Here is a 27,577-nt window from a genome sequence, read left to right as displayed (position 1 = left end):
TTGGGAGCGGTGGGCAGGCTTTTTTCCAGAGTGTGAGAGAGGAGACCCCCGTGGTACTGTGATTTGACTAAACAAACAGCCGGGCTCAGAGCCGGTACCTCCTCCAGCGGACTCCCAGGACAGCAGAGATTAACCTCAGACTCTGAACATCTGAGGGATCTATACATCTGAGGCAGCAGCCCCCCGTAGAGACACTCTCTCCTCTGATTTCAGAAGGAGGAGACTGACCGGTGGCCGACAACCTCCTCGGACAGAGAGAGGGAAGAAGACCTGTCTATATGCTTCTAGGACCACTCTGAAGGTAAGACGTCTCACTTCTCTGTCAAGGATTTTTAGTCACGGCTGCTTGGCAGCTGTTGACAGATGTGAAGATGAACTGTACGAAGCGGGGAAGATTCACTTAGCCAGCATGGGATAGCCCGCTGTGACAGATTCAATTTCATAGCAGTCTGTCAGAGAGCGAGAGGATGCATCTCATCCTTCCTCACAACACTGGTTCAGATAACTTTGATTCGAAACTGATAAAATAATCTGATTTAACACCTCAGTGTCTGGTTTTGTTGTGTGATGTTGTTGCTGGTTAGTTAGAGGTTATGTGTATGTGTTGGTGGTGTTTGTCACCCACATACTTGCATGTGTACACACCAGGGATTACAATGTGAAAGAGTGTGAGCAACCTGTTCAAACATCAGCATGGTGACGGCTTGCATCTCTGCACAGACACCTTTTCATTCTTTACACTTTAACAATGTTTATCTTCTCGCTAAGAGAATGACGAGGTATCCCAGGGTCTCTCACACACACACACACACACACACACACACACACTGAGGCTTTATAGCACAAGCTGTTTGTATGTGCTCCACTTTGTGCTCCACTGCTAAAGGGGCTTGTTTATACAGCTCTCTTCTTCAGTCACCCTGAGTGAACCGGCGGTCCTCACCGCTACACCATCAGTCTCTTTCCTCCCTCCTGTGAATGGCCCTAACAGAATCTATCTTCTCTGCATTGCCACACGGAGAAGCTCATTGAAAAAGTGCGTTGACTGTGCGTTGATATCAGACCTGGCATCAGTCGCTGTCACCAGCATCCTCTGGATGGATCTGCTTTTAGTGATAACACATTGAATTTACAACTTAATGCCTCCAGCTCATAAAGCCGTGGTTCGAGTCTCGTCTGAGGAACGCAGAGCCCGGCAGACATAAACAATCAGTTGAATCATCTCCTCTCATTCATCACCGGAGAAGCTTTAAGTACCTGGAATGAGTTACATTACAGCAATGTGAGCTATTTCATGGAGGACACGTGTGGCATGCATGTCTTTTCACTCTAATCCGCCATATGTTTTGCACCTGAAAGTCCCCCCCTCTCACTTCCCTGCTATGTACAACTGTTTAGTTGTTGGGTTGGTTAACTGCACATCCATCTTCTTTATACAGATGACCTTTCTGATATGGGGGCATCTGAATTAGCATCAGCTGCAATCAAAACAACGTTGGCATGTGTTTTGTGTCTCCTCTTCAGTCAGGAGTTTCCTTTTGAAGTTTTTGATCTTTGGCTCTGTGGATATTTCGGTCTAAAGTACTGTTGTTGCAGATGAGCTGATGGAAAATTGCATGCATGTCATAGTTTTACCATCAACGGTGCTAGACTGTTTTGCATTCATGTCATAGTTTTACCATCACTTGGATGTCTCCTGCTGAACATTTCACAGCAACAACTTTTAAAAACAGTCTGACAAATCTTTATAGCATGGATTTGTAAAACATAGTGAAGTTTCATTTGTCTCCTGACGAATGGGGATTTCTCTCCCCCCCCGTGTGCGTCAGGCTGCTGGTATGTACTGGTATGTACTGGTATGCACCGCAGCACTGCTCTTCTCCCCGGCCTCCTGATGCAGCGCGGCCCCATCGGCTCCACTCCCCTGGCCCAGACCTAATCCTTCGTCATCAGCTGTTTCCTGGCTCTCATGCATGCCAGTCGCTCTGAGAAGAAAATGTGCTTCACATTATGACCATGCAGAAAAACATGCCAGGAGGAGTCTGATTCAGGCTCGTATGTGTTCCGATGTGTAACAGCCATTACAAAAAACCCACATTGATCCCATTCTGTCTGTCCTCTTGATGATTTATCCTCCGTGAGCCGAACACACAGCTGTTCAGCCGTCGGGGCTCTGAAACACTAGTGTGACGTTCTGGATGGAAGTATAGAGTTTGATTCAGAGTCATATTATCACATGATTATTGTTTTTGTTTTTTAAATATTTAAATATAGCAGTCTCTGACTCAGTCATTTGTTGGGTGATTCATTATTCATCTTTCATACTTTTGAGCTGAGCTGTTTCTTTGGAAGTCCATCAGTCTCATGCCCTCGCCGTGCCTTTAGGTCACTGCTGTACTTTAATGCTGTACTTAGAATCTTATCTGACTCCTATAGCATTAATGATCAGAACTAAGTGGTGCTGCGATACAGCATCCTGTACGGCTGCCCGTCCATCTGGCCTCCCCCCTCGTTCCCTCCTCTCTCTCCCTCCCTCCCACTCACACAGAGCTGACAGGCAGCTGCATCTCATCTGCAGCCAGAGAGCAGCCACTCCTACAGGACGACTCCTGGAGGAAATATCTGAGTTATAATGCCAAAACTTTTAGAAGGAAAATCAGCCTTAAAATGCAAAGAGGTCATTTTCAAACATGTAATAGAGAAGCTGCACAAACATATCAGCACAGTGGTGGATATGGCATACATCTCCACTACATTGAAATCATGTTTACTCCACTACATGTACTGCATGGGACGACAATAGTTACGTCTTTTATCACATTAATAAACCAAACGCCTGTTTATGTTTCCAATCCACCGTCAAGCTCAGCTGATCAAACCACAGCTGAGTTTTTGAGTGTTGAACTCTTATAACTGATATATAATGGTGTTTTTTCCCACCCATTAACTTGAGTGCTGCTTGTTTAGTCAGAAATATTTAACGATATAGAGAAATACATAACAACCAGCACCTTTTAAGATCACTAATTAACATTGTTTTATCCTCTTTGTGCTAAGCTAAGCTATAACTGGCTGCTGCTTCATATTATCAATCAAACATGAGAGTTTCCATCTTCTCATGTAACTCTCAGCAAGAAAGCAAATACGTTTCCCAAAATGTCGAACTATTCCTCCTACACGTTTTGAAACAATTTTCAGGGGCTTTAAAGGGACTGTATGTAAGTTTTTACACGTAATTGTTTTTTATTGCCAATGTGTGAACAGGTTGTAACCTAACCTAAAAAAAGAGATCTTCCAAGACATGTATGGGTTTCTTTCCTCTAACAGCCTGCAGTGAACTGCTTTAATTTGAAGAACGCAGACTATTTTTTTCCCGGCAAAACGGATGTGTTGTGTCATGCACGCTCGCGAGTGCCTGTATTTTCACCTTCACTACAGAGCTAACAGTGTGCTAACATTCAGTTAGAAATGGAGTTCGCTAACAACTACAAACGACCAGCTCCCCACCACAACTCAGAGACTCCAACACAAGCTCCACGGAAGCACCAAAACAAAGTTATATCTAATGAAGCCCGTCTTGCAAAACAGCGTGTCGCCTCACCGTTTTGACCGATGCCGACGCAGTGTGAGCGCGGGCAACAGGACGTTGACTGTCGTTGACTTAACAGCCACAGGTGTCAATGTTAATCAATTTCTGATTCTTACATAGAGCCCCTTTAACTCAAGTTTTGTTTGCAAGAGACTTTTTTTTTAGATTACTACCTTTACTCAAGTAAAGGATTTGACTTCATATTCCACCGCTGTATGTGTTTAACATCAGAAAGATATTACAATCTCCTCTCTGAATTCACTGCATAAGGAAAGCAGGAAGTTTTGGTCTCCATCAGCTTCTTTTAAAGCAAATACTCTTTCTCTTCTCTGGAGTTTGTGCTGTCCTCAGTCCAACAAAAACATGCTGGAATTGGTGATACAGTGCAGTCAAGACAGGAGGACGAAAGAAAAACAGCCTTTGCTTTCACAAGATACGAATATTCCTCACAATGGAAAATGGAGACCAGTTTGGATTTCTCTCAGTTTGTCTCATGAAGCTGCTTTCAGAGAAAGTTGTAACATCATTGAGCTTTACGGGGATATTTATCTTATGTCAAAGATAACAAAATCAAAAAGTGCACACGTTGTATGAATTATCACGCAGATTGATGCTTCTCTGTCACTCTTTCCCCTCCTCTTTCCCCTTCCTTCCGACATTATCGTGTTGAGGGAAACGAGTGGAATTTAAAGCCAGTCGGTCGTAATTGTATTCAGCTGTTTCTGTTTCTTGTGTGGGTGTGTCAGAGTGGAGGGGCTGGAAGTGTGTGTGTAGGCGTCCTCCATTTCTCACGGGGCAGGTCGGGGGGCTTATACCCTCAAGTGTTGGTGTGATGGCCGGTGTGCAGGAAAAAGAGGAGGGAGAGGAGGAGAAAACGTGGGCGGATGTGGCGCTGCTTATGCTAGCAAATATATCTGATATCCCTGTATTCCCTATATGAGCAGTCTGAACTGGGGCTGGGGCAGCACATACACACAATTACAGCCTAACTGGTTGTAACCTAAAGATTTACTGCTCAAGAAAATGGACTTCAATGACAACAGCTGCTTTAGTTTTTGACATCTTAATCATGTTCTCCCTCATTTAGGTTCATTAAACTGATATCAAACACAAGCCACATCTGAGGCTGTCGTTCTACAACCGTCAGTTTTACCCAGAAGCCGCCACTACAAACAGCATTTACAACTCTGTTTGAGAGGAAGCAAACCAAAATCCACCGTATCCCAAACATGTGTTGCCTCAGCGTGAGTGCAGAGTCACTTTGGTTGCTGAGGTGAGACCACTCACAGTCACTGAGTCCCGACGCTGAACGCTGAATAGGATGACACCAGAGGGGGGTTTATGAGCGGGAATAACAGTAAGGGGATTTTTTGCACCAGAATCTGATCTTGCAAACTTGAGATGGCTTTAGTGCAGCTTCAAGCTCTAAAGTTGCAGCATACAAGCTGTTTTTTTTTGCTGATACAGAAGTTTTCAAAGCCCTGTGTCCAGCTGTGCAACTTCTTGTTGGGGGTCAGTCTAACTATAACTATTTCTGTCAGTCACTGCAGCCATCGCAATAAAGATTTAAGACCTATTTTCAGCCTCAATCTGTTCTGCAAATACTTACTCAACATTTGCCAAAACTATTACAGACACGTTTCTGTAGTGTAGGAATATGTGACACGTTTCTATTTTGGTGGTGTGCGTTTTTAATTTGCTTGTGGTGACGAAACTACAGAGAATTATCACCTGACTCTGCAGCTCCCCTCAGAGCGTTATTTAGCATCTTTCAGATCATGGAAACAGAATTAGCAAATACATCACAAGTTCGTACATGAAGCATGTGACATGACATCATCAAATGCTGCGGTGTCTTCTTCTGCGATAGTTTAATTAATTCGACTGGAGGATTTAGGGCCACCAGCTGTTTATCTTGATGTAGCCGACTCCTTATGCATAGACTGTATGTATAAGAAGTGGACGTGGTCACCGTGACGTCACCCACTGGTTGGTGGACTGCAAGTTCAGCATTTTGGCCGTCACCATCTTGTTTTTTTGCAACTAGAAGTGACACTAGAGGATGGAGCTAAGTGCCGCAGAACGCTGAATAACACATTTTTAGACGACCAAAATGTTATGATTAACTTTAAAGTTGTAAGACAAAAACACGGACAACTCCCAGACCGGACAACGCCGTGGTAGTGACCTGTCAATCACGTGGTAGCCACCAAACCCATAAAGCATCCCCTGCTTTATGGTCTATCTGACTCTTAATGGGACCATCATTTACTAAATGAACATCATGCTGTATTGAAGAAGACTTGAAACTAGTGATTGAGACCATAAACTCATGTTTACAATGTTTACTGAGGTAATAAATCAAGTGAGAAGTAGGCTCATTTTCTCATAGACTTCTATACAACCAGACTTCTTTTAGCGACCAGAGGAGTCGCCCCCTGCTGGCTGGTAGAGAGAATGCAGGTTTAAGGCACTCCGGCACTGGCTTGAAGCATTTATTTTGGATTTTCTGTTAAAATTTACGCCACATTTGGATGGAAACTTGTGTTAAGTTCACAGCTTGTTTCCACACTGCCCCCCAAAGTGGCAAGGAAATCCATTATTGCAGCTTTAAACATGGTCGTGGAAAGTGTTTCAATAAAACAGATTTGTGTGGCACTGATATTTCTGCATAAACAAAGATGTCCGAGGGCCTCGGTGTAACTGTCTTCCTCTCTTCTTTTACAATATGAAAGATGGATTATTATGATACAAACACAGGCTCCATAAGCAGACTGCACACATTTCCTGTTTACAGTATAACTCACACTCTGACAGCATGTTAATGACACGTGTCTGCTCTCCCGGCTGAAACCGCCTTTTTACTCAAGAGCCCGCAGTCTATCCGTCACTATTACAACTCTGGTAATGTACAGTATGTGTATTCACCATGTTGGGGGTGGCTGCAGTGCATCGTGGGTCTGCTGCCGAGGGACCAGAAGGTTTTCCTCAGGGTCGGGGGGGTTGGTCTGTTCAAGACGAGTGATAAAAATGGAGGTTTGTTTTGACAAAGACACACGGGGTCATTTTCTTCCCACAGAGCTCGCCAGCCAAAGTCCAGCTGTCCAGAGATACGTCAGGAAAAACCTGACATCCTTCTAAAAACTAAAAAAGAAGAGTACATTTATTCTGCGCTGCAGCTATTCCGGTGACACGATGGAGCACATGTCCTAATAAAGCGTTCGGTGTCAGTGACGGTCTCGTCTTATCTGAGCTGTAATTGTTTGCGTTGGAAAGAAGCGACCTCTAAATTGGAGATGTTTGTTTTGCAGATCACATCTTCCTGTACAGAGTAAACATCAGTGTGCGTCTGTGACGGCTCCCTCCGTCGTCTCACTCCCTGCTTTGATGTGGTGTTTCCCATAAAGTGTGTTCTGTACGTCTGCGTGCTCCCTTTGTCGTCTTTTCCACTGTCTGGTGCTGTGTGCATGTGTTCTTGTGGTGTGTCACACTTTGTCATCACTTTAATTGGTCTGTTGATTGTTTCTTCTTTGTTCTTGTTTTTTCCTCATTCCTGATTTCCTGATTGGGAGCTTACATCTTTTTTTTCTGTGCTTATTTAAAGCAGTTTGTCTTCTTCTCATTGTGGTGTCTCTTGTTGTCTCCGTGACTATTTGGTTAATGTTTGCGGTGGTCTGCTGTGTCATTGATGCATCACAGCCTTACACCCACACACGGCCAGAAAATTTCCCCGTACAGGAAGTCGGAGCTCTCCAGCTGCACTTTGTCAGGCTTTTTGGACATCTTTCTCTCTTTTATTATAGATCCCCCCCCCCCCTCTCTCCTTTTCTTTTTCTAAATGCAACCCCCTTGAGACTCACTCGAGCAAACATTTGGCTGCAAATGCGGTTCACAAAGCAGTTCCCACCTCATCGAGGACTGCTTCATCACTGCCAGATGTTTAACTAAAACACGCAGCTATACAGTATACATATAGATAATCCTGCAGAAGTGGGATTACAGGCTGCCGTGGGGTTTGTGCGTGGGCTAGCGTGCGTCCCGCTGAGCATTCTTCCTCGTTAGCTGGTGACACTTTTTAAGTTTAGCAGCGTTTGTTTATGAAAACCAGGAGGGGGTCAATCAGCCACCAAATTCCCAGCATCTGTGGGAAAACTTATACAGTGTGGGATAACAGTTTATTCGCCACGGTGATTACGGCGCCATCGCTTACATAAACACGGTTTTGTTTTTTTGACCTCCACGATCATTGCGGGAACGCGAGTATCTCATTTCGAAAGATTAAAACGAGAACAATAAACATCTGTGTTAGAAAAATGTTTTTCAGATCCCTTAAATCATCTTTTAAGACCCTCCACGAGATCCTGAGATTGAGAGCCACTTCACTGGATGGATGTCATGGATGATTCTGACAGTAAATTGCCTCAAACACCACTCGGTTGTCTCCATGATTCAAACTAAGAGCTACTTTTTGTTTTAGGGGTCCAACTGCTACCAAGTGTTTTTATTATTAAGTGGGAAACAAAGTCACTGAAACGTTGCCAAACCTTTTCTGGCAGATTCACTGGTGTCCTGACCCCTTTTAACACTTCACTGTGTGTATATTCCCTTCCTTCCATGACAGAGATTAGCACAAAAACAGCAATGTTTTCAGCTGAAGTGTCTCCTCGCACCAAGACTACGACTTTGATATTAGTGTTGCATGTTCTTAAATCTTGAATAAATCTTGTTCTAGTGTTTTTGAAGTGGTCTTCTGGCTCCCTTTGGCCCTCTGATCCTAGTCAGCACATCCTATCTTGAGGATCAGCATAACATAAAACCTCATCGTGTTGCAGTAGCCAAACATTATTTTTCCGTCCTTTTCCAAAGAACCCCCAAAATTAGATTTGAACACACCGAGATTCTTGTTCAGTTTTCTGCTGATGTAAAGCCGTACCCTGCAGTAGCCCTAATGTGGCTTGTTTTAACAGAAATAGCCTCAGCAGCCGGTCACGATAACATTTCTTAGTCCTCCTCTTCCATGCTGCCAAGTGATACATGCCTTTGGCGTCACCGCGTTTGGCTGTTGTCGCTCAAAGTCATCGCCGCTGACACTGTGGTCACTGCTTCTCGTAAGAGCGCTGATGTATGGCTTCCTCAGTGGACGGTCCCCTTGTTGACGGTTGCTCGGGGGCCCCCAAGGGATGAGGTCCCGCCGTCATCACCACCAGCAGCAGGGTCCCAAGGGTATCAGCGGTCCTGGGAAAGTTCCAGAGGAACACTGTGGGAACGTGAACTGTACGCAGCGACCAGTGACACAGAGGGGGAGAGGTCTGTGTGTGTGTGGATGTAGGAGACGGTGGGGTTGTGATACAGTGTGTGTGCATTACGTGCTACTAAGGGTGTGTGAATGTGCACATGTGTGTGAACTCTCTCTCTGCGTCTGCTTCTCCTTCACCCCTTTTTATTAGAACCAGGAGGCCGGGGAGGAAATGGACCAGTCATGTTTTTGGAGCAACTCAAGAGCTCTTCGTTTTGGGAGCGGAAGTGCCAAAGGCAGTTAATTTACAGAGACAACGTGTATCTGTGGTTTGAGTAACGGGGTTCGAGTTAGTCATGGAACTTCTTGGACATCACCACGACCACCACCACTGACAAAGTGATCTTTCATCTCATTTATGTCTCAAAATATAGCCAATAAAAAAATATTTGATCCACTTGTAGATACAGTCTGAAAGGTGGTGTTGAATAATGAGACGAAACTCCCGCTGAGATAAGATGGAGAAATGTAATATGTTCTATTACATAATGCGTAAAGATAGTCCAGTTTCTTAAAATAGAGATTGTAAAACGGGATTGCATTATGGAGTAAAAAAGTTAAATGGGGTTAAGATTTCTCAAGATACATTTCACAATCTTTCCATTGCCTCCCTCCCTCCCTCACTTCCTCCTCCACCCTCGCTCTTCCCAAGCCTCGCTCTTCCGCCCTCTCTCTCTCTCTTTCCCACCCTCTTGCGTATGCAGGCCTGTGATCCATCCTTAACTGTTTCCAGACGTCTGTGTGCTGCAAGGCTTAACCCCCATCCCAAACATAATAACAAACCATTCCATCCCGTCCTCAATCTTTCCTTCTGCCTTCTCACCAACAGCGCTTAATGTTCAGTCTGGGAGGATGGTACAGTTTTAGTATTATTCACCTTTGACCCCAATAGCTCTAAATAACGATAATATTATGTTGGTGTACAACATGATATCCTATTAGTATTACACAACCAAAGCAACCTTTCAAAACTCCTCAGTACTCTCCTGTGTCAGCAGCTTGTGTGAATGCCCTCATTTTCACTTTTGTTTACACCAAAACCAATTAATGGCTCAGCAGCCCGGCGGCTCTGGAATAGCTTGGACGCAGCATTGTTGCCAGAGAGAGAGAGAGCGTGTTGCAAAAGCTGCACACAGTGACCCGTTTGTCAGCGGGCAGAATGCCGGTGAACCGGGAACAAAAACAGCCGGACATTGTCGCTCTGTCCCGGTGCAGCGAGGCGTCAAATAACCTCCATGAGCGAGCTGCATCTGCACCTCTCTGTGTGTGCCGGCCAGAAAACCATTAAAGAAAAGCAGCCTGACAATGCACTAAATCATTTTCTTTTCCTTAAGTATGAGCAGAGCATTTTTCTATGATTGGAAGCAGATTTTTTTGACATGCAATGTGATTTATTTTCTAAACTCTTATGCTCACGAGGGCAGGAATCAATCCATCATGATATGAGGCCAATATGAAAGCAAACTAGCTTTGCCAGCTGAATTTTACTGAATATTTTACAGACAGAATGATCTGTGTTTCTTCATGCTATGCGTTGGCATGGTATTATATTGTATAGTTTAATCGGCATTGTTATCCCTTCTGTTTGTCCAGCAGAACCAAGTGCATTGAAGGCGTCCACAATGAGGAGGGTGACGGCATCCACGCTCCATCTGACAGTCACAGTTACAGGTGAGAACTCAATTTCAATAAAAGGAACACAGGTTTCTTTTGCCGGGGAAGCGAAGAGCATGATGCCAAACTAATAGGGAGAGATCTTTACACTTCTATCCAAATGAAACTTTATACGACTGAAAGGGTCATACACTAAAGACTTGCAGTCATGACAAAGTTGTACTTCCTGAGGGGGTAGGATATTTCCAGAGGTTTCATTTAGTGTATATACAGTTACTTAAAATATAGACACTTACTCTATTGGATTATTTATGAGCCGTCCAGCCTGTGAGATAACACAATACTTTGATGTACTGATGGATTCAAACTGACCTCTGCCATTTAAAATACATCTATCACTGACGAGGCATCACTACCCTCCCACATAGCCACTCCAGACAACTCATATCCTTCATCATGTAGAGATAGGACAGGATCTGGCATGTATTGTTGATTTAACCTTTGACCTCCGACCTGACCTTTTTTCTTGTTGTGCCAACCACCACCGCCACCGCAGCAGCAGCTCTCCTGTGTTTCTGCGCCGAGCTGAGCTGTCTGGAGATCACACCCGATGACAGAGAGCTCGTCCTGGTCAAGGGCTCCTCCTTAACCCTCACCTGCTCCGGCTCAGGGGAACCGACGTGGACGTTTAAGAGGGACGACGTGCCCTACTTCCAAGCGGAACAAGTTCAAAACGGTGGTCAGAGCTACCAGATCGTGCAGAGCAGCGACACATCCAGCGTTTTGACCTTGTGGAACGTGAGCTGGAAGCACACGGGGGTGTATCAGTGCATCGATCGACTCACTGGAGAATCTGAGGAGGTGGCTGTTTTTGTCCCAGGTGAGGCCTGGTTTGTCATTTAAAAGGGACTCTATGTAAGAATCAGAATTTACTTGTTAACAGCGACACCTGTGGCCGTTAAGTCAACGAAAGTCAGCGTCCTGTTGCTCGTGCTCGCTCTACATAGACATGAACGAGCATCGCTCAAAACAGTGAGGCGACACACGTCAGCTAAAAGCACAATATCACTCTATATTTCAGCTGCTTGGCAGTAATGTTAGCTGACCAGACGAAGGTCTCTCCATGAATCAATGCTGATCCTAGTGTTGGCTTTTCCTGCTTCAGCCTCCCGACCGCGGCCGGAGGGAACAGGGGAGACACCGGAGTTTTGTTCGGACACGATAACGTTTCTCGCTGCGGAGCCCCGTCACTTCACAAGACACGGGAAACCTCTGTTGAGGAGCTGCAGCATCTATTAGCTAAACTAACTCTTCTGCAGTGTGGAGTGTGCGCGCATGCACGTGAGGTGGAGCGAGAGAGCGAGTGAGAACGATCGCGGTGTGTGAGTGAGGCAGGCAGAGGAGCAGAGTACAGCAGAGACTCCGGCCCTGGAGACCAAAGCTACGGTCTCCCCCGCGTCCTCCGACCGCGGTCAACACTGTTTAACAGACGGGCTTCACTAGATAGAACCAAGAGGTTTTGGTGCTTCCGTGTAGTTTGTGTTGGAGTCTGAGTCTGAACAGCGTAGACACACGCAAGCGTGCATGGGACAACGACCCGGATTGATTTATACGTGTAAGAAGTTACAAACAGTCCCTTTAACATTGGTAAAGTGACAAAATAAAGTACATTTAGAGAAGTCACTTATTGAGTGAGGTATTGATGCACATTATGGTGAGAGAGCACCACAAAAAAATAAGTATTAAATCATTGGGAAAACATTTTTAGTTCATCTGAGACTTTATTATATCATTTTCTGTTGGTAGAAAATGCTGATATCATGTATACTAACTGTAAAAACAGGATACTGTAAAGATGAGTTATAGAACTGTACACAGCACCACGATTTAGACAATAAAACAAGTTGTGTTTGTGTCCACAGACCCTGATGTGTGGTTCATAGAGAGCTCCCACGGCATGGTGACAAAGACCAGCGAGGAGACCACCATCCCCTGTGTGGTCACCAATCCCAACATCAACGTCACCCTGTACGAGAGGGACACCGAGCTGCCCATCAGGGGGCTTTACGTTCCCAGCGAGGGGTACAAGGCCCCGCTGGAGGACAGGACCTACATGTGCCGAGGAGAGCTGAACGAGGAGGTGAAAGAGTCGCAGGCCTTCTACGTCTACAGCATTGTCGGTAGGTGTTACGTCTTATCCCAAAATAAGAAATGTGGTCATTATCAACTCACCCGTGTGTGTGTTGAAACGCCGGAGAACTCAACAATCACACACACACAGAGTCGGCCCCTTTAATTCAATCTCAGCCGACACCCAAACTATTAAAGTTAATGAGTCTATCTTTTTAAAGTGTCATAAAAAAATACCCATAAAATGTTCATCACATTTCTTCAAACAGTTTATGCAGCATAATCTACAAGTCCGGTAGCCAAGTCCAGAAGTATAATTCATTCTCATATTATCACATATGCTTTTGTCACCATACAACTCTCTGGTGGAGGTCTTGCTCCAGGAGTGTGTGCAGAGAGAGGAGATAATAAGGTAAATACTGGACTTTGTGGTGTCAGAGTGCAATAGTCTGGCTAAAAAAACACATTAAAAAGTGCTGCTGCACAAGCTGTAACACTGATGAGATTAAAATATTCATGTCAGGGTTTATTTTTGAACTATTCTGTGACTGATTAGTAGTGAAGGAGACTTTTTTCTTACATATTGTTTTGATAAATCACATCATCGCCACCTCCTCCTCCTCCTCCTCAAACTCTCTCTCTTCTCTTCCCGTCCCAGTCCCGGAGGCCATCGACGCCTACGTCAATGCGTCAAAGACCGTCCTGAAGCAGGGCGAACCGCTGACGGTCAACTGCACGGTGCACGGAGTGGAGCTGGTGTATTTCTCCTGGGATATCCCCAACAGAGAGGTGAGTAGGAGTGGAGCAAGAACAAGCGCTTTTGTTCAGCTTTTTCCCCTCCGTGATCACTCTCAAGGCCTCATGGCCGAGCCCAAATCGCATCAAGATGTAGAGACACACCTCAATTCTTTATCCCGCTGTGAAACTCCACTGATAACATGCAGTGTTGGTATTGTAATAATGATGAAGGAGGAAAAACTCAACTATGTGTGCCATCAAGGGGAAGATAAATATCCTTTTTCAAATAAAAAATGACTTACTCCCACACACACTTTTCTCTGCTTTATTAGTCAACGTTTCAGTCAACAAGGACTTTCATCAGGACTTTAAGAAGATAAAATGGTGGTGTGTGTTCTTTTAAACACCAAATCAATGTGATTGGATGATTGGAAGTGTCTGCCATCCCTATTGGTTGAGGAAGTGACATCATCACATGTCACACAAAGAACATCAAACACGCATCACTATTGAAGGAAAACATAATTATCAGGGCACATGATCATAAGTACATAAAATGACACTTTAAAAACATTGCTTGGTCAATTTACTAACAGCAACTCAAACAACAAGATCAAGCTCTGTTATCCAAAAGGCTTCTCGGAGATAAATATCCTGGCACATTTCATGAAGCCTCGTTATGCAGATGATATCATATTCAACACGATAATAAAAATATCACCTCCTCGTCATTCCCCTCTCTCTTCAAGGTCGTCGAGGTCGAGCCGCTGACAGACGTCCTGTCCGCCATGCACATGCGCTCCTGCCTCATCTTCCCTCGTGCCACGGTGGCCCACAGCGGAAGCTACGTGTGCCATGTCCACGAGAGCGTCCAAGACCAGATGGCCTCTGCCAGCGTCAACATCACAGTGCTCGGTTAGACTAACCCACACACACACACAAACACACACACACACACACACACACACACACACACACACACAGAACTAAAACAAACTGATGCTGGACAGATTATTATTGTGTTTCGCTGTCAGAGGGAAGACTGCTTATTATGTAAACCTTTACAACTCAAGGTGAAAGAGGTGAATCCTTTTTGAAGGAAATGAAGACGACTTCTATTTATTTCTGTTCAAAGTGTGAAATAAACCGTTCGCATGGTGTGGATGCCTTAAATAACTTCATACTGGGGGATACGTCAAGTTTATATTTAGACTTTCTTTGGGAATAAACTCCAAATACACAAGAAATAACGTCAATAAGCCCGACATCGCAGTAGATTTGTGATCTTCTTGAGCAGCAACTTGAGGGCCGATAGAAGCAGGATTCATCGTGCTGAACTTCTCTTCCTCGGTCGCTTGACAGTCACTGAATGCGTTCTGGTTGGTGAATGCTTATTCTATCTGCAGCGAGGTGTGTTATGTTTATAAAATCCTTGAATAACTTGAACCGCCACGCTCCATGGAGACTAGGACAGTTTAGTAGCTCTCAGTGGAAAAGACAGATAGTGTCTGGCCACAGAAGGTCAGCAACCGACCGACACAGCAGCACGGTACTGTCTCCAGCCTGCTCTCCAGTGAAGTAATATAATCAATTATATATAACTAGGCTATAATCAATCATTTTTATATTTTATATAACAATGTATCGCATGACCACTTGTATATGAAAGAGGTCGCTTGTAGTGAGGTAATTTTATAATAACATTTGTGCAGACGATCGTGCGCATTATGTTGCTGATGATATGATTTTCTTTCCTCCTCAGAACGAGGCTTCGTGGACGTGAAGGCCGCTCAGCAACAGAACATTTCAGCCAAGCTGCAGGAGAACGTGGAGCTGAGGGTGGAGATAGAAGCCTACCCTCCCCCTCAGGTCCGCTGGAGCAAAGACGGCGCCACCATCAAGGGAGACAAAACCATCATAACCAGAGCAGAGCACGAGATCAGGTGAGACATACCAACCAAAACCCATTAAAAAACACCCTACATACCATAAAGCAATTGAAGATATTTAAATAATTAGCCTCCGGACCTCTGTTAGGGTGACGTCCAGCTCTTGTCAGTCATCACCAGATAAGGCCTCCGCAGAGAGAAACACAATCCTCTCTGGAGGGCAGGACTCCAATCATTCATCACACGGGAACCATAAACACAGAATACCTGTCACAACTCACAAATGTCTGTCAGTAAAAACGCCAAACAACGTGGTAATTGCAGGATCGTGTTTTCACATTTTTGCCAACACACATTAAAAATCAAAAAGACAAAGTGAAATATCGTCGATGTGCTCAACGCACAGATGGAGAAACAAGCCTTCTGTTAACAAACACCACCTCCCCCCTCCCCCCGCTCTATTCTGTATAGTAAACTTTATACTGAATTTAAACAAAAATAAATTAGAGAACAGCACATGACGACATCGGGTGTTTCTTTTCTTAAAGCTGAAGTAGGCAGATTGGAGCAAATATGATTTAAAAATAGTTATTTTTATAAAATGGTTGCTATATCGTGACAGTAGTACATGAAACAGGTAACCTGAAATAAATCATCAATCCGGTGCTCCTAACGGCATCTGCAAGATTTCACACACCGGAGGAAAACAAGCAGTAAAAGTTGATCTGATCTGATCAGCTGCCATCAATGAGAGCCGGCTGTCAATCACTCTGAACTCCGACCAAACGGTCAAACTAGGCAGCGCTGATCAAATATGAATCAATATTCTGTTACGTTAATGTCTATTTCTCTCCTCACATGTTCTCAGATCATCTTGTAGTGCACGGTTTAGCTGTAAAATGAGAAAGTTTGTGCCGCCACTGCCGCCGCCATTGTGCCATCTGGTGAAGAAATGCCAAGTTCCGGTCAAATGACCGGAGGTCAGCCAATAGGAACGCTCTCTCAATGAAATAACCTGTGATTGGTCAAAGTCTCCCGTTTAAAGCCTGAAAACAGAGCCATGAGGAGGAGCAGAAGTCTAGTTATCTTTCAGAACACTTGAATTATAATATGCTGAAAGGTTATTATGGGATTTTTGCCCAATGATGCCAAAAATATATACTGCCTACTGCAGCTTTAAATATCCCGCTGAGTTCCCTGGAAATAAATCGCGAATTGATTTTGTACTCCCAGAAGGAGTGGAGATACGTCACCAGATAAAGAGAGCATGATTCATTTTGTACAAGATAAGAAGGGTGATATGCAGCCTGTAGAGAATCTTGTACTCCCTTTGTTACATGGAAAAGTAGATATAATCAACTCTTTGGCCTCCTGACAAACATCTTCGAAATATTCATTACTCAAATCTCTCATCCCTTTGTGACAAATATTTGTTAGCTCATACATATTGTCATCATCAGCGTGATCCAACAAGCCGTAATGCCAGTTTAAATACTTCAGGTGAGACACAGACACCAATCAGGAAAAAGGGAACTACATAATTACCTAATGGGAATCATCTGTGGCTGCACCGTCAGGACACATCAGCTCAACAGAGGAGTGGCCAAAAACAGTCAAAGACAACCAACAATATAATGAAAGAAGTATATATACATATCTTGAAAAGCCCACATGGCAAAAGCCACTCCATAAAATAGTGACACACTCATCGATAACACATAATTGATATACATTTTCTACTGAGGAAAGACTTAAATGAATTCAATGCAAAAGAGCAGTGAATAGTCAGATATATATATATATATCTTACCTTTTGTACACGTCTTGTACCTCAGGTATGTCACTATGCTCACCTTGGTGAGGGTGAGGACGGAGCAGAAGGGCCTCTACAGCGTCCTCGTCACAAACGGAGATGACACGAAGGAAGTGACCTTTGACCTGGAGGTCCAAGGTGAGAGGCTGTTTCTTAGACTGCAGTCTTGGGTTGCGTTCGAAAAGTAAAAAAATTACGTCCTAATGTCTTTTCCTAACCTTGATCTCGATGGAAAACTTCATGAGGTCAAGGAAAGATGAGAAGGAGAATTCAGAAGGACTTGCTCTTTCACTATAAGCTCTGTAATTATGATGCGACGGCGGCGGATGTTGGAAGATGGACTACAAAAGGCGCTGCTTCCTTCGTGCGTTGCTAAATAGGTCTTTCAATGACAGACTCCTTCACCTGTGGTGTGTGAAAGAGAGATACCACAGGTCCTCCTGCTGCTGTAACAGTCTACATCAACATATAATAAAGGATTATCTGACCTAACGTGGACAAGCGGTGAAAAATATCACTTCATTACCGAGGTTGGATCTGAAATCAACAAGGAATATATGATAAATATTGAGTTAATTGTTGGAGTTATGGAGAAGGTGTAGGATCATATACTTCTTCCAACTCCTTTTCGTATATGAAAATAATATGCAAGATCAGCATATCGTTTGTTATCAGGAACGGCCGAATGGTGCGTCGCTTTAAATGCTGCGGCCTCAAGGAATTGTGGGATGTTATTCTCTCGTATCCTTTGGTAAAGGATGCTCCAGTGTGTCCTCTGCTAAAGGAGATAATAAAGGAAGCATTGAAGCTCCTTTCTTTAACATTTAGAGGATTCAAACAGCTCTTATCACGGCTGCTACTGAGGTACTTCCGGGTCATTTCACTCCGTTAGGAACCTTCCTAAGAGAAAAGGACTATTCGAACGCAACCCTGGTCTTGAACGAGACAATTTGAAAGTAATGTTTTTGCATAAGAAAAATCAGGTGACTTTTGTTTTTATGCATGTCAGTAATGATTAATGGCCTGCTGCACCCCCCTGTGTGTAGTTCCCTCTCAGATTAAAGCGCTGACTGACCACCACCTCCCTGGGAAGAGACACTTGGTGACCTGTGTAGCCGAGGGGGTCCCAACCCCGACCATCCAGTGGTACAGCTGTGACAGCATGCACCAGTAAGTCGCCCATTCATCACTGAACTGTCACATAACACCCCCCCGCCCGGTGTTTGATCGTACACAGAAACAGATTTGACTTTCAAATTCTGTGTGTGTCTGCTTTGACCGCTGATCTCGTGTCCTCTCTGTCTGCAGGTGCAGCAACCAGACGGCGGTGTGGCAGCCGCTGACACCGGCGCCAGAGGTGCTGAGCATCCAGACCAACGTCAGCTACAGCGAGACTCTTAAAACCAGCCGGGTGGAGAGCAAGGTGACCTTCCACAAGCCCCAGCAGGTCACGGTGCGCTGCGAGACCAGCAACCGAGCGGGACTCCTCGACAGGAGAGACGTCAAACTCGTGTCCAGCAGTAGGTGTCACATATCATAGGTGTTTATATCTCAGTGCCATTTGAAGGACATGTCTGACATTATAGTGTCTGTATGTTTACCATAGATCTGTCTAAGTATAACTTTCTTAGAAAATCATCGCCAACATGTTTATAAAGATTTATGTGAGACAACTTGGTTAAATGTTCTGTTTGAATTCACAACCTTTCCTTCATCTCTTGCCTGTTGCAGCGCTGTACTCCCAGGTGGCAGTATTGGCTGCTGTTTTAGCCTTGGTGGTCCTCATTATCATATCTATCATCATCCTCATCTTTGTGTGGAGGAAGGTGAGAAACATTTCTTTCTTTTAGTCCCTCTCTTCACAATTATATGTAAATAACAAGTATAGTGAATCAAAATGTAGAAGAGAAGCCTTTTTGTGTTTGTTTTGGTGTTTCAGTTTCGTTCTCGTCGTGTGTTTTTGTTCTCAGAAACCTCGCTATGAGATCAGGTGGAAGGTGATAGAGTCGGTGAGCCAGGACGGTCATGAGTACATCTATGTGGACCCCATCCACCTGCCTTATGACCTGGCCTGGGAAATGCAGCGAGACAACCTGGTGCTCGGTGAGTCAGAATGGAGAGCTGTGAAGCCCAATGAGACACTTTATATGACATATGGCTGTAAGAATGAACTAAAAAATAAAAGACATAAAGGTTGTTAGTTGCAACTAAAATGTGTCTGTATCACTTGTTAATATCAGACTTTAAGAGCAGAGAAAGGATTACGTAGCCGTCACCAGGTGACTGGTGCTGTGGGTGGTTTGGGTCGTCTGGGCGTAGTCGAGGCCAGAATACTAAGTGAGCTTTGTTAGACTTGTCTTCTTGGCTCTAATCCCACCTCGTCTTCAAAGCTCTTTGTTTCTGATGATGTGTCGTCGGTAGTCAGCTGCTCATTACAAACAGGAAGCTTCCACGTTAGACCACTTCTGTTAGAAGCTGCTCGAGCCGGTTACCAGAGAAATGGGTTGATATTTTACTGAGCAGAGACGGTCGTCCCCCGTCTCTGTTCAGGTCTCACCATGTGCTCCATTCACACTCCGTCCCACTGAGCCTCTCTTTGTGTTTCAGGTCGCACTCTTGGATCAGGAGCCTTTGGCAGGGTGGTCGAGGCAACTGCTTACGGTCTCACGCATTCCCAGTCCAGCACTAAAGTGGCCGTGAAAATGCTGAAATGTAAGACATACGATGTAAAGAACACAGTGGAAAGCCGTGTGCGTACTTGTGTGGACCACAGCACAGGCTCCCCTGCATACATTTATTGTGACACCAGTGCCGTATTCCTGCAGCAGCCTGCTGAGCTGTAGTTTGGTTGCCAGCCTGGTTTGAGTTTCAGCCAACAGGTCATTGAGCAGTTTGGCAAGGAGGCAGTGTGTCCTGGTCTCAGTACGTTTAGTCCTCCTGTTCTCATACTGCCCTATACCTTTATATACATCTCTCTCTGTCACCATCCAGCTACAGCCAGGAGGAGTGAGACTCAGGCTCTGATGTCAGAGTTGAAGATCATGAGTCACCTGGGTCCTCACCTCAACATCGTCAACCTGCTGGGAGCTTGCACCAAACATGGTGAGCATCACATCACAGTGAGCACCAGAGCTACGCCAACACCTGTGATAGTTTATGCATTAACAGTACCTCAGATCAGCTGTGAGCATTTTCTTCAGTTGGCTGAGGTGCCTACTTTTGCAAAACCACATTTCTTTCCATTTAAACGTTCTCAAAAAGGGAAGTCCCGTCTCTTCACAGTGAAGATAGTTTAGCATGCTCTTAAAATGTCACTGTAAAAACTCATATGCTCAGTATAAAATATAAATAGATTTACATTTGATTTTTTCATCTGATTAACAGACATATTTCTTACTTCTTAGAGAAGAAGACGAGACAGTTAAGATTTCATGCAAAGGGCTCCATCATTCACGTGGCCTCAGAGGTTGTTGCACACCTATGCATGATCTCAACTATTTATAACACGTTTATTTATTAACCACAGCTGTGTAAAAGGTCAGTGATAGATTTAATAGCAACACACAGAATGTTTACTTCAACAATTATACGTGGCAAAGAGTGGTGGGGACAGAAAGTTGGAAGTAGACGAGCAGACATCGCCACCATGGGGACTGCTTGCACACCAGGAAACACTAAACACCTCAAATACTGTTCTGGTAAATGGATAAGACACACAGATTAGTTACGGAGGAGGCAGGGCGAGTTTGCAAAAGAAGTCAAACCTTAACTTAGGCCTATACAATATTATTTAGGTGACTTATGTATAAAATTAATTAAATAAAATGTCTCATATGTAATGTTCATCCTATATAGTATTAATTTAGTCCCTATAATCTCTCCTGTATATATATATATATAACTTATGATTCCAGCTGTATATATAAAAATTATATATTTTCACTTAGTCCCATATGCATATAACTCTATGTACATAACCTCTCTGTGTATATAGATATAAATATAACTCCACCTTTATATACCATTTTATTCTTTATAATACTGTTATACACATTTTTTTTTTATCAGCGTGCAACTTATAGATAAGCTCTTATTCATCATAATATAACACATGTCGATTCTTTGCACCTTAACTACAACCTGTATATATGTATATGTACTGTACATACACTGCATATATATATATCTTTATTTGTATATTTCATTTCATTTCAAAATTTATTTCGAACATGTAGAATACAAAAAATAAAAAAGTATTTCCATACAATGAATAGCATAAGAAAAAGAAATTGTCAAACACGTGATGCCTTTATTTACATATTCGAAAAGGAGTGAGAAAAAGTACAAACGTATTTAATCCCACCCCTTCTCCATAAATCATTCATTAATAATAAACCAGCTTCCTTATTGAGCCATACATATACTCTAATTCAATTTTACTAAATCTGTCGAACTATATTTATTACCTTTTATCTCTGTCATACAGAAATATAAATTAATTACTGATATAATTATCCTTATAAAAATATACATTTGTTATATATTGTCTTATTCAGCACTTCACTAGTTTGCACTCTGCATTTTGTTGTACTTGTACTTGTACTATGAGCAATGACAATAAATCTGATCTAATTTAAATAACCCCCCTTTTTTAGTTCATATTACTGTAAAGGCTTTCATAAATATTTAAATAACTTCATCTAGATTAATATGTGCTTTTTTTAGTGTATATTTTTGCTTGTATGAAAAGTAAATGTGCCATGCCAATAGTGAAATCAATGTTTTTATTTTGATTTCTCTCCTTCCACCAATCAGGCCCTCTGTATCTGGTGACCGAGTACTGTCGCTATGGCGACCTGGTGGACTACCTGCACAGGAACAAGCACAGCCTCCTGCAGAGCTACGCTGAGAAGAACCAGGACGACGGCTGCCTCATCTCTGGAGGAAGCACTCCGCTCAGCCAGAGGAAAGGGTGAGAAGAAGAACACACAAACCAATGTGTAGAGATAGAAACAGACGTCTTCCTCACATAAAGTTTGATATGATGAAGACACGTGACTAAATATGGATTCATGTGGTGTATCCCTCCAGCTACGTGTCCTTCGGCAGTGAGAGTGATGGAGGATACATGGACATGAGTAAAGACGAGCCCACCATCTACATGCCCATGCAGGAGCAGATGGACTCCATCAAGTACGCCGACATCCAGCCGTCTCCGTACGAGTCTCCCTACCAGCACGACGTCTACCAGGAACAAGGTTTGATTTGTGTGTGTCTGTGTTGATATGAATCTGTAGACTTCGGTTGTGTGGAGAATTCAGCACACAGGAAACAAGGAAGGATGATAAACACTGGTAGTGCAGTATGATGCGAGGCCAACCAATAATGCATGTCACGAACACATGAATTGTTTTCGCCTCTTAAATCAATACATCAGTTCGCATTCTCTCTGCTCTTTGATCAAAAAGGACTCACAAATGTCACAGCATATGAAGGGCATGAGCTTAATTTCAGCCCATGCAGTCACAGGACATCTGTTGGAGTTCCCCCAACAACAGCAACACAATGTCTTCATTCATCAGATGCTCCCCACCTTCTTCTTCTTCCTTTCCTCTTCTTCTTCTTCTTCTCATTGTTTGGTCATCTCACCTTGTCATCGTGTGTTCAGGTGACGGCGGCAGATTGGACCTGGCCATCAGTGACTCCTCCGCTCTCACCTACGAAGATCTGTTGGGCTTCAGCTACCAAGTGGCGAAGGGGATGGAGTTCCTCGCCTCCAAGAATGTAGGATATTAAAAAATAATGTTGCATGAGATGTAGCTGCTGATATTCACTGGATTCTGTGAGTTTGTTTACATTTAAAGGGATAGTTCCACATTTTGGGAAATCTCTCAGTTTAGTTTAGCACAGGGGTCAGCGACCTTTACTATCAAAAGAGACATTTTAGGTCTGTTTGGAGCCGCAAAACGTTTGATCATTGTGATGAAGATAACACAGTTTATAGTCCAAGTATATAGTATATAAGTCTAATGCAGTGAGGGCCAAAGAGACAATGTACTACGGAGTATTAGGACCACATTGAGGGAAAAAACATCTGAGATTTACAGAATAAAGTCAGAATATTACGAGAAAAAAAGTTGTAATATTACGAGAATAAAGTCATAACTTTACGAGAATTTTTTTTTAACATTACGAGAATAAAGTCATAACTTTACGAGAAAAAAAGAAAATAACACGTAAAATTACTACTTTATAATGTTATGACTTTATTCTCGTAATCTCAGATTTATTTTTCTTCCTCAATGTGACCCTCTCTGAAGACAACAAAAAGCCACCTAGCACCTCCACAACTCACTAATTAACACTTTTATATCTTGTTTGTTTAATCTGTACAAAGACTGAAATGTGAAAGCAACTATTTTAATAGAATTTAATTCCACCACAGTGCGTCCATCGTGACCTCGCTGCCAGGAACGTGTTGATCTGCGAGGGCAAACTGGTGAAGATCTGTGACTTCGGCCTGGCCAGAGACATCATGCACGATTCCAACTACATCTCTAAAGGCAGCGTAAGTATCAAATCAGAAAGGATAAAAAAATATATATATATATTGTTCCTATAAAGTTTGACAGCGACAAAAGCGAAATGAATGTAATGTAATTTAGCTAAATATCACAATGCAAATAAAATCATTAGTAGGGCCGCAGTGGAAGCAAATATAAGTGCAAACTGGACTCTTTAAATCTAATATCTAATATGTAATGTCTCATTTCTTTCATTCAGACCTTCCTGCCCCTGAAGTGGATGGCACCAGAGAGTATTTTCCATAATTTGTACACCACCCTGAGCGACGTGTGGTCATATGGCATTCTTCTTTGGGAGATTTTCACACTTGGTCAGTAAAAAAAAATAAAAATGTACGCACATTAACACGCATAAAAAAGCCAATAACCCGAACTGGTTTACACATTAGAGGGATTAATCTTCTATATCACATTGTACAGTTTTTAACCTTCTTGAAGCCACACAATCATTCCCGGACTCCCCCCTGCATTCTTCTGGTAAACTGTAAATTATGTGTTTCAAGGTGTCTGAAATGACAATGTCTGATTGAAAGCCCATACCAGTTTGTTCGAAGACCCGTACGACGTCTCTCAACCTCATTAGGCACAGTCGAGCTTTGAAATCAGCATTTCCTCCTTTTTTTTTTTTTTAAACCCCCCCTTCTTGCCACGTTTTTTTGGGACCTACCATGAAAACAAAGGACACAATTTATTTCGTTCTTAAACTTAAGCCCAAGTGGTGAAAAAAAACCAACTCACAATCCAGCCTCTGTAAGAGATAACCAAAGATTCTCTGTGCTTCCCCGTCTTAATCTGACTTCCACTGGACCTTTTAGAACTGGTTTTTCTGGGTCAGAACAACAACAATCAGTTGGGTGTGATCTTCCCGGAAAATAAATGTGCATGACTTCAGATTTATGGTTCAAGATAGACGTCTAGACTGTGCATTAACTTATGAAATGCATTCTGCAGGAGGAACCCCCTACCCTGATCTGCCCATGAACGAGTTGTTCTACAGCGCTCTGAAGAGAGGCTACCGCATGGCCAAACCTGCCCACGCCTCTGATGAAGTGTGAGTGTGACCTCTCCACTAACGTCACCTCTCCAGTAACTCAGACATGAACATGAAATGAATTGTATTTTTGTTGCAGTTATGACATCATGAAGAAGTGCTGGGATGAGACGTTTGAGAAAAGGCCTGAGTTCTCCTTCCTGGTCCACAGTGTTGGGAACATGCTGGCAGAAAGCTATAAAAAGGTACTTTATGTATGTAATATTATATAACTATGTGCTTGGACTCTATTCCACACATTTGGGTGAGTTTATCTACCAATTCATCCGTCCACTCGACCACTCAGTCAGCCTATCTGCCCCCTAGTGGCTGCTTGGAGGAGTCTTGCAGGATAACTTCAGTTCACAGTTTGATTCCTCACTGATTCTTAAAGTAGAAAGTTTTTATCAGCTGTGATGTAAAATCTTTGCTGCTCAATGTTTCATATCTTTAACCTCAAGCACACATCTGCTGATGAATTCCTCACCATCTATTGTCCCCTTGGCAACAGAAATACAGCCAAGTCAACGACAACTTCCTGAAGAGTGACCACCCGGCAGTCGCCCGCACCAAACCCAGACTGTCCTCGCCCTTTCCCATCGCCAACCCGGCGTTCGGCTCCCCACCACCCCCCCTCTACGTCCCCCCGGACCCCTACAGCCAGAGCCCGAGCCCCTCAGAGTTCGGACCGGAGGCAGACACGCAGGAAGTCATAACTTCATACAACGAATACATCATCCCCATCCCAGACCCCAAGCCGGAGGACGTTTTCACTGACGTGCCGTCAGAAAGCCCTGCAAGGTACAGAGCTGCTGCACATGTTTGCCAAATGCTGGCGTTACAAGACAGATGAGGATGTATTTGCTTTACAAGAGCAGTTTTTTTTTTTCCCACCACACACCCACTCATCCAGATGTTGAGCTGAGACAATAGCTGCATTATGGAGGCAGATATAAACATGCAGCCGAGCAAAGGTTGGCCAAATAAATGTTTAACTGCACAAAAATCCAGATATATTTACAAATGTAATCACAGTTTTAGAAGAGGATTTAGTTGTTGTTTAGTAGAAGTCAGTTTAGGGAGTATTAGCAGATGCCAACCCTTTGTTTTGAATCTTGGCAGTGGGGCGATAGTTTTGTTTTACATTTCTGGATCATAGATTTGAGTTTAAACATTGTGGTTTTGGTTTGAGGTGTTTGGCCCGCTTGAGCGATAGAGAAGCAGCGTTGGACACATCAGGCAGCAGCTTCAAAATAAAATAAGAAATATTCACTACATAGTTCAATCAATTTGGGATGCACCGATATCGGATCAGATATGGGGCCGATACTGACTTAAACAGCTGGATCGGGTATCAACAATGACAATCTCCATCGATCCGTTATCCGTAACTGCTTATCCCATTCGGGGTCGGGGGGTTGGAGCTGATCCCAGCTGATATTGGGCGAAAGTGGAGTACACCCTGGACAGTCTACCAGACTATCATAGGACTGACACATAGAGACAGACAACCATTCACACTCACATTCACACCTACGGGACATTTAGAGTCAACAATGAACCTGCATGTCTTTGGACTGTGGGAGGAAACCGGAGAACCCGGAGAGAAGCCACGCTAACACGGGAGAGAACATGCAAACTCTACACAGAAGGGCCTCGAGCCGGATTTGAACCTGCGACCCTCTACCGTGCAGCCCACAATGACAATCTATTCAATTCAATTCTATGTTGATATATATTATATACATTATATACCTCGATTTGAATTGTAATTCCTCTTTATTTTGAAGATTTTGTTACCAAGTTGCTGGTGCACGATTTATTATTCTAATAATAACAACTCAATAAATGTATATCTATGTATTTATTTGTTACACTTTGTTTTTACAAAGTTAGGAAAATAAAGTTTAAGTCAAGCCTGATGTTTCCTTACACATAAAATAATGATCTCAGTCACTTCCACACAGTGAGGTATACAGTTTATTAATTAAACACTGGTATCGGATCGGTACGCGGTATCAGCCGATACCCAAAGCCCGGGTATCAGTATCAGTATCGGTGTCGGTATCTGGACTGGGACTGAAATGTTGGATCGGTGCATCCCTACAATCAATAACAGGATTATTCAACAGTCATCCTAATAATTGTCTTAAAACTTGCACAGTTATGGCTAGAGATGTAGAAATTAATTAATTAGTAGACTGACCAATAATTAGTTGATTATCAAAATAATTATTTGATGATGATGATCAAAAGATGCATCCCTATTTATGGCCTTTCAAAGTTTAATTTCTAGTCGGCCGGCTTATATAAAGTCTTCTAACCAGTAGTTTAGTACACGTGTATGAGTACACAGGGAGTACACAACATTTCTCATGAAATTCGGAAATACTTTTGTTCCTCTGAAGAATACAAAGCATTTAAATGTTCTGAGTGATTTCATTTTTTGAGTTGTGACTGGCGGTTGCTGGAAGGAAGAAGTGAGAATTGAGGGAAGATGTCAGACTTTATTATTAAAGTGAACAAACACAGACTGCGGGTGTGTGTCTCTCTAAGACTCCTGTGTGACCGAGTGCACAATGTGAAGTTGTGTTTTGTTTTGTGTCGTCCCACCCCTCAGCTCTCTGGCTCTGGAGGAGGAGGAGACGGACTCCATGTCGCAGGACGATGCCGACACTCTCCCAGAAGAGGACAGGCTGGAGGAGACCAGCGAGAGAGACGCTCTGCTCGGCTCCTCCGGGACGCCCGAGGTAGAAGACAGCTTCTTGTAGCCGCCCGGAGAAAACATCCTCTTTTTTCTGGGAGTTGAAAAAAGGGAAGTAAACTAGAATGTAGCATAAACGGAGACTGAGAAGGAAATCTTTCTGTTTCCACTAAGCACTCGGAGCCCTAAA

General features: G+C 43.4%; 1 protein-coding gene and 1 long non-coding RNA gene across 5 annotated transcripts; both read left to right on the top strand.

Annotated features, from left to right (window-relative positions):
* pdgfrb (platelet-derived growth factor receptor, beta polypeptide) lies at window positions 1-27,577 on the top strand. Of its 4 annotated transcripts, none has more exons than XM_074647560.1 (23): window positions 1-301; window positions 10,479-10,556; window positions 11,059-11,379; window positions 12,422-12,679; window positions 13,288-13,418; window positions 14,117-14,282; window positions 15,130-15,310; window positions 17,092-17,207; window positions 18,116-18,239; window positions 18,378-18,589; window positions 18,801-18,895; window positions 19,040-19,172; window positions 19,677-19,781; window positions 20,061-20,171; window positions 21,885-22,041; window positions 22,161-22,327; window positions 22,738-22,853; window positions 23,515-23,637; window positions 23,853-23,964; window positions 24,605-24,704; window positions 24,784-24,889; window positions 25,195-25,484; window positions 27,304-27,577. In XM_074647560.1, the coding sequence occupies exons 2-23, from the start codon at window positions 10,508-10,510 to the stop codon at window positions 27,452-27,454; spliced, it is 3,324 nt and encodes a 1,107-aa protein (XP_074503661.1). In that variant the 5' UTR covers window positions 1-301; window positions 10,479-10,507; the 3' UTR covers window positions 27,455-27,577. The 4 variants fall into 4 exon arrangements, with proteins under 4 accessions (XP_074503661.1, XP_074503662.1, XP_074503659.1 ...); XM_074647561.1 differs by having other exon boundaries at window positions 2-301; window positions 10,482-10,556; XM_074647558.1 differs by having other exon boundaries at window positions 2-301; window positions 11,056-11,379.
* Window positions 22,977-23,245, top strand: LOC141774754 (uncharacterized). Its single transcript, XR_012595449.1, has 2 exons — window positions 22,977-23,016; window positions 23,135-23,245. It is a non-coding gene; the product is annotated as an uncharacterized LOC141774754 (long non-coding RNA).

This window comes from Sebastes fasciatus, chromosome 10, assembly GCF_043250625.1.
Source record: "Sebastes fasciatus isolate fSebFas1 chromosome 10, fSebFas1.pri, whole genome shotgun sequence".
In the NCBI taxonomy this organism is placed as follows: Eukaryota; Metazoa; Chordata; class Actinopteri; order Perciformes; family Sebastidae; genus Sebastes; species Sebastes fasciatus.
The sequence above is the reverse complement of the archived record's forward strand: the minus strand, read 5'-3'. Positions and strand labels throughout refer to the sequence as shown.

Bases quoted from the DNA above. Each gene is read 5' to 3' on its own strand.
- pdgfrb (XM_074647558.1), top strand. From the start codon at position 10,508: ATGAGGAGGGTGACGGCATCCACGCTCCATCTGACAGTCACAGTTACA. The intron at 13,419-14,116 runs GTGAGTAGGAGT...TCTCTCTTCAAG, and splicing joins GGGATATCCCCAACAGAGAG to GTCGTCGAGGTCGAGCCGCT. The intron at 22,328-22,737 runs GTTTGATTTGTG...TCGTGTGTTCAG, and splicing joins CGACGTCTACCAGGAACAAG to GTGACGGCGGCAGATTGGAC.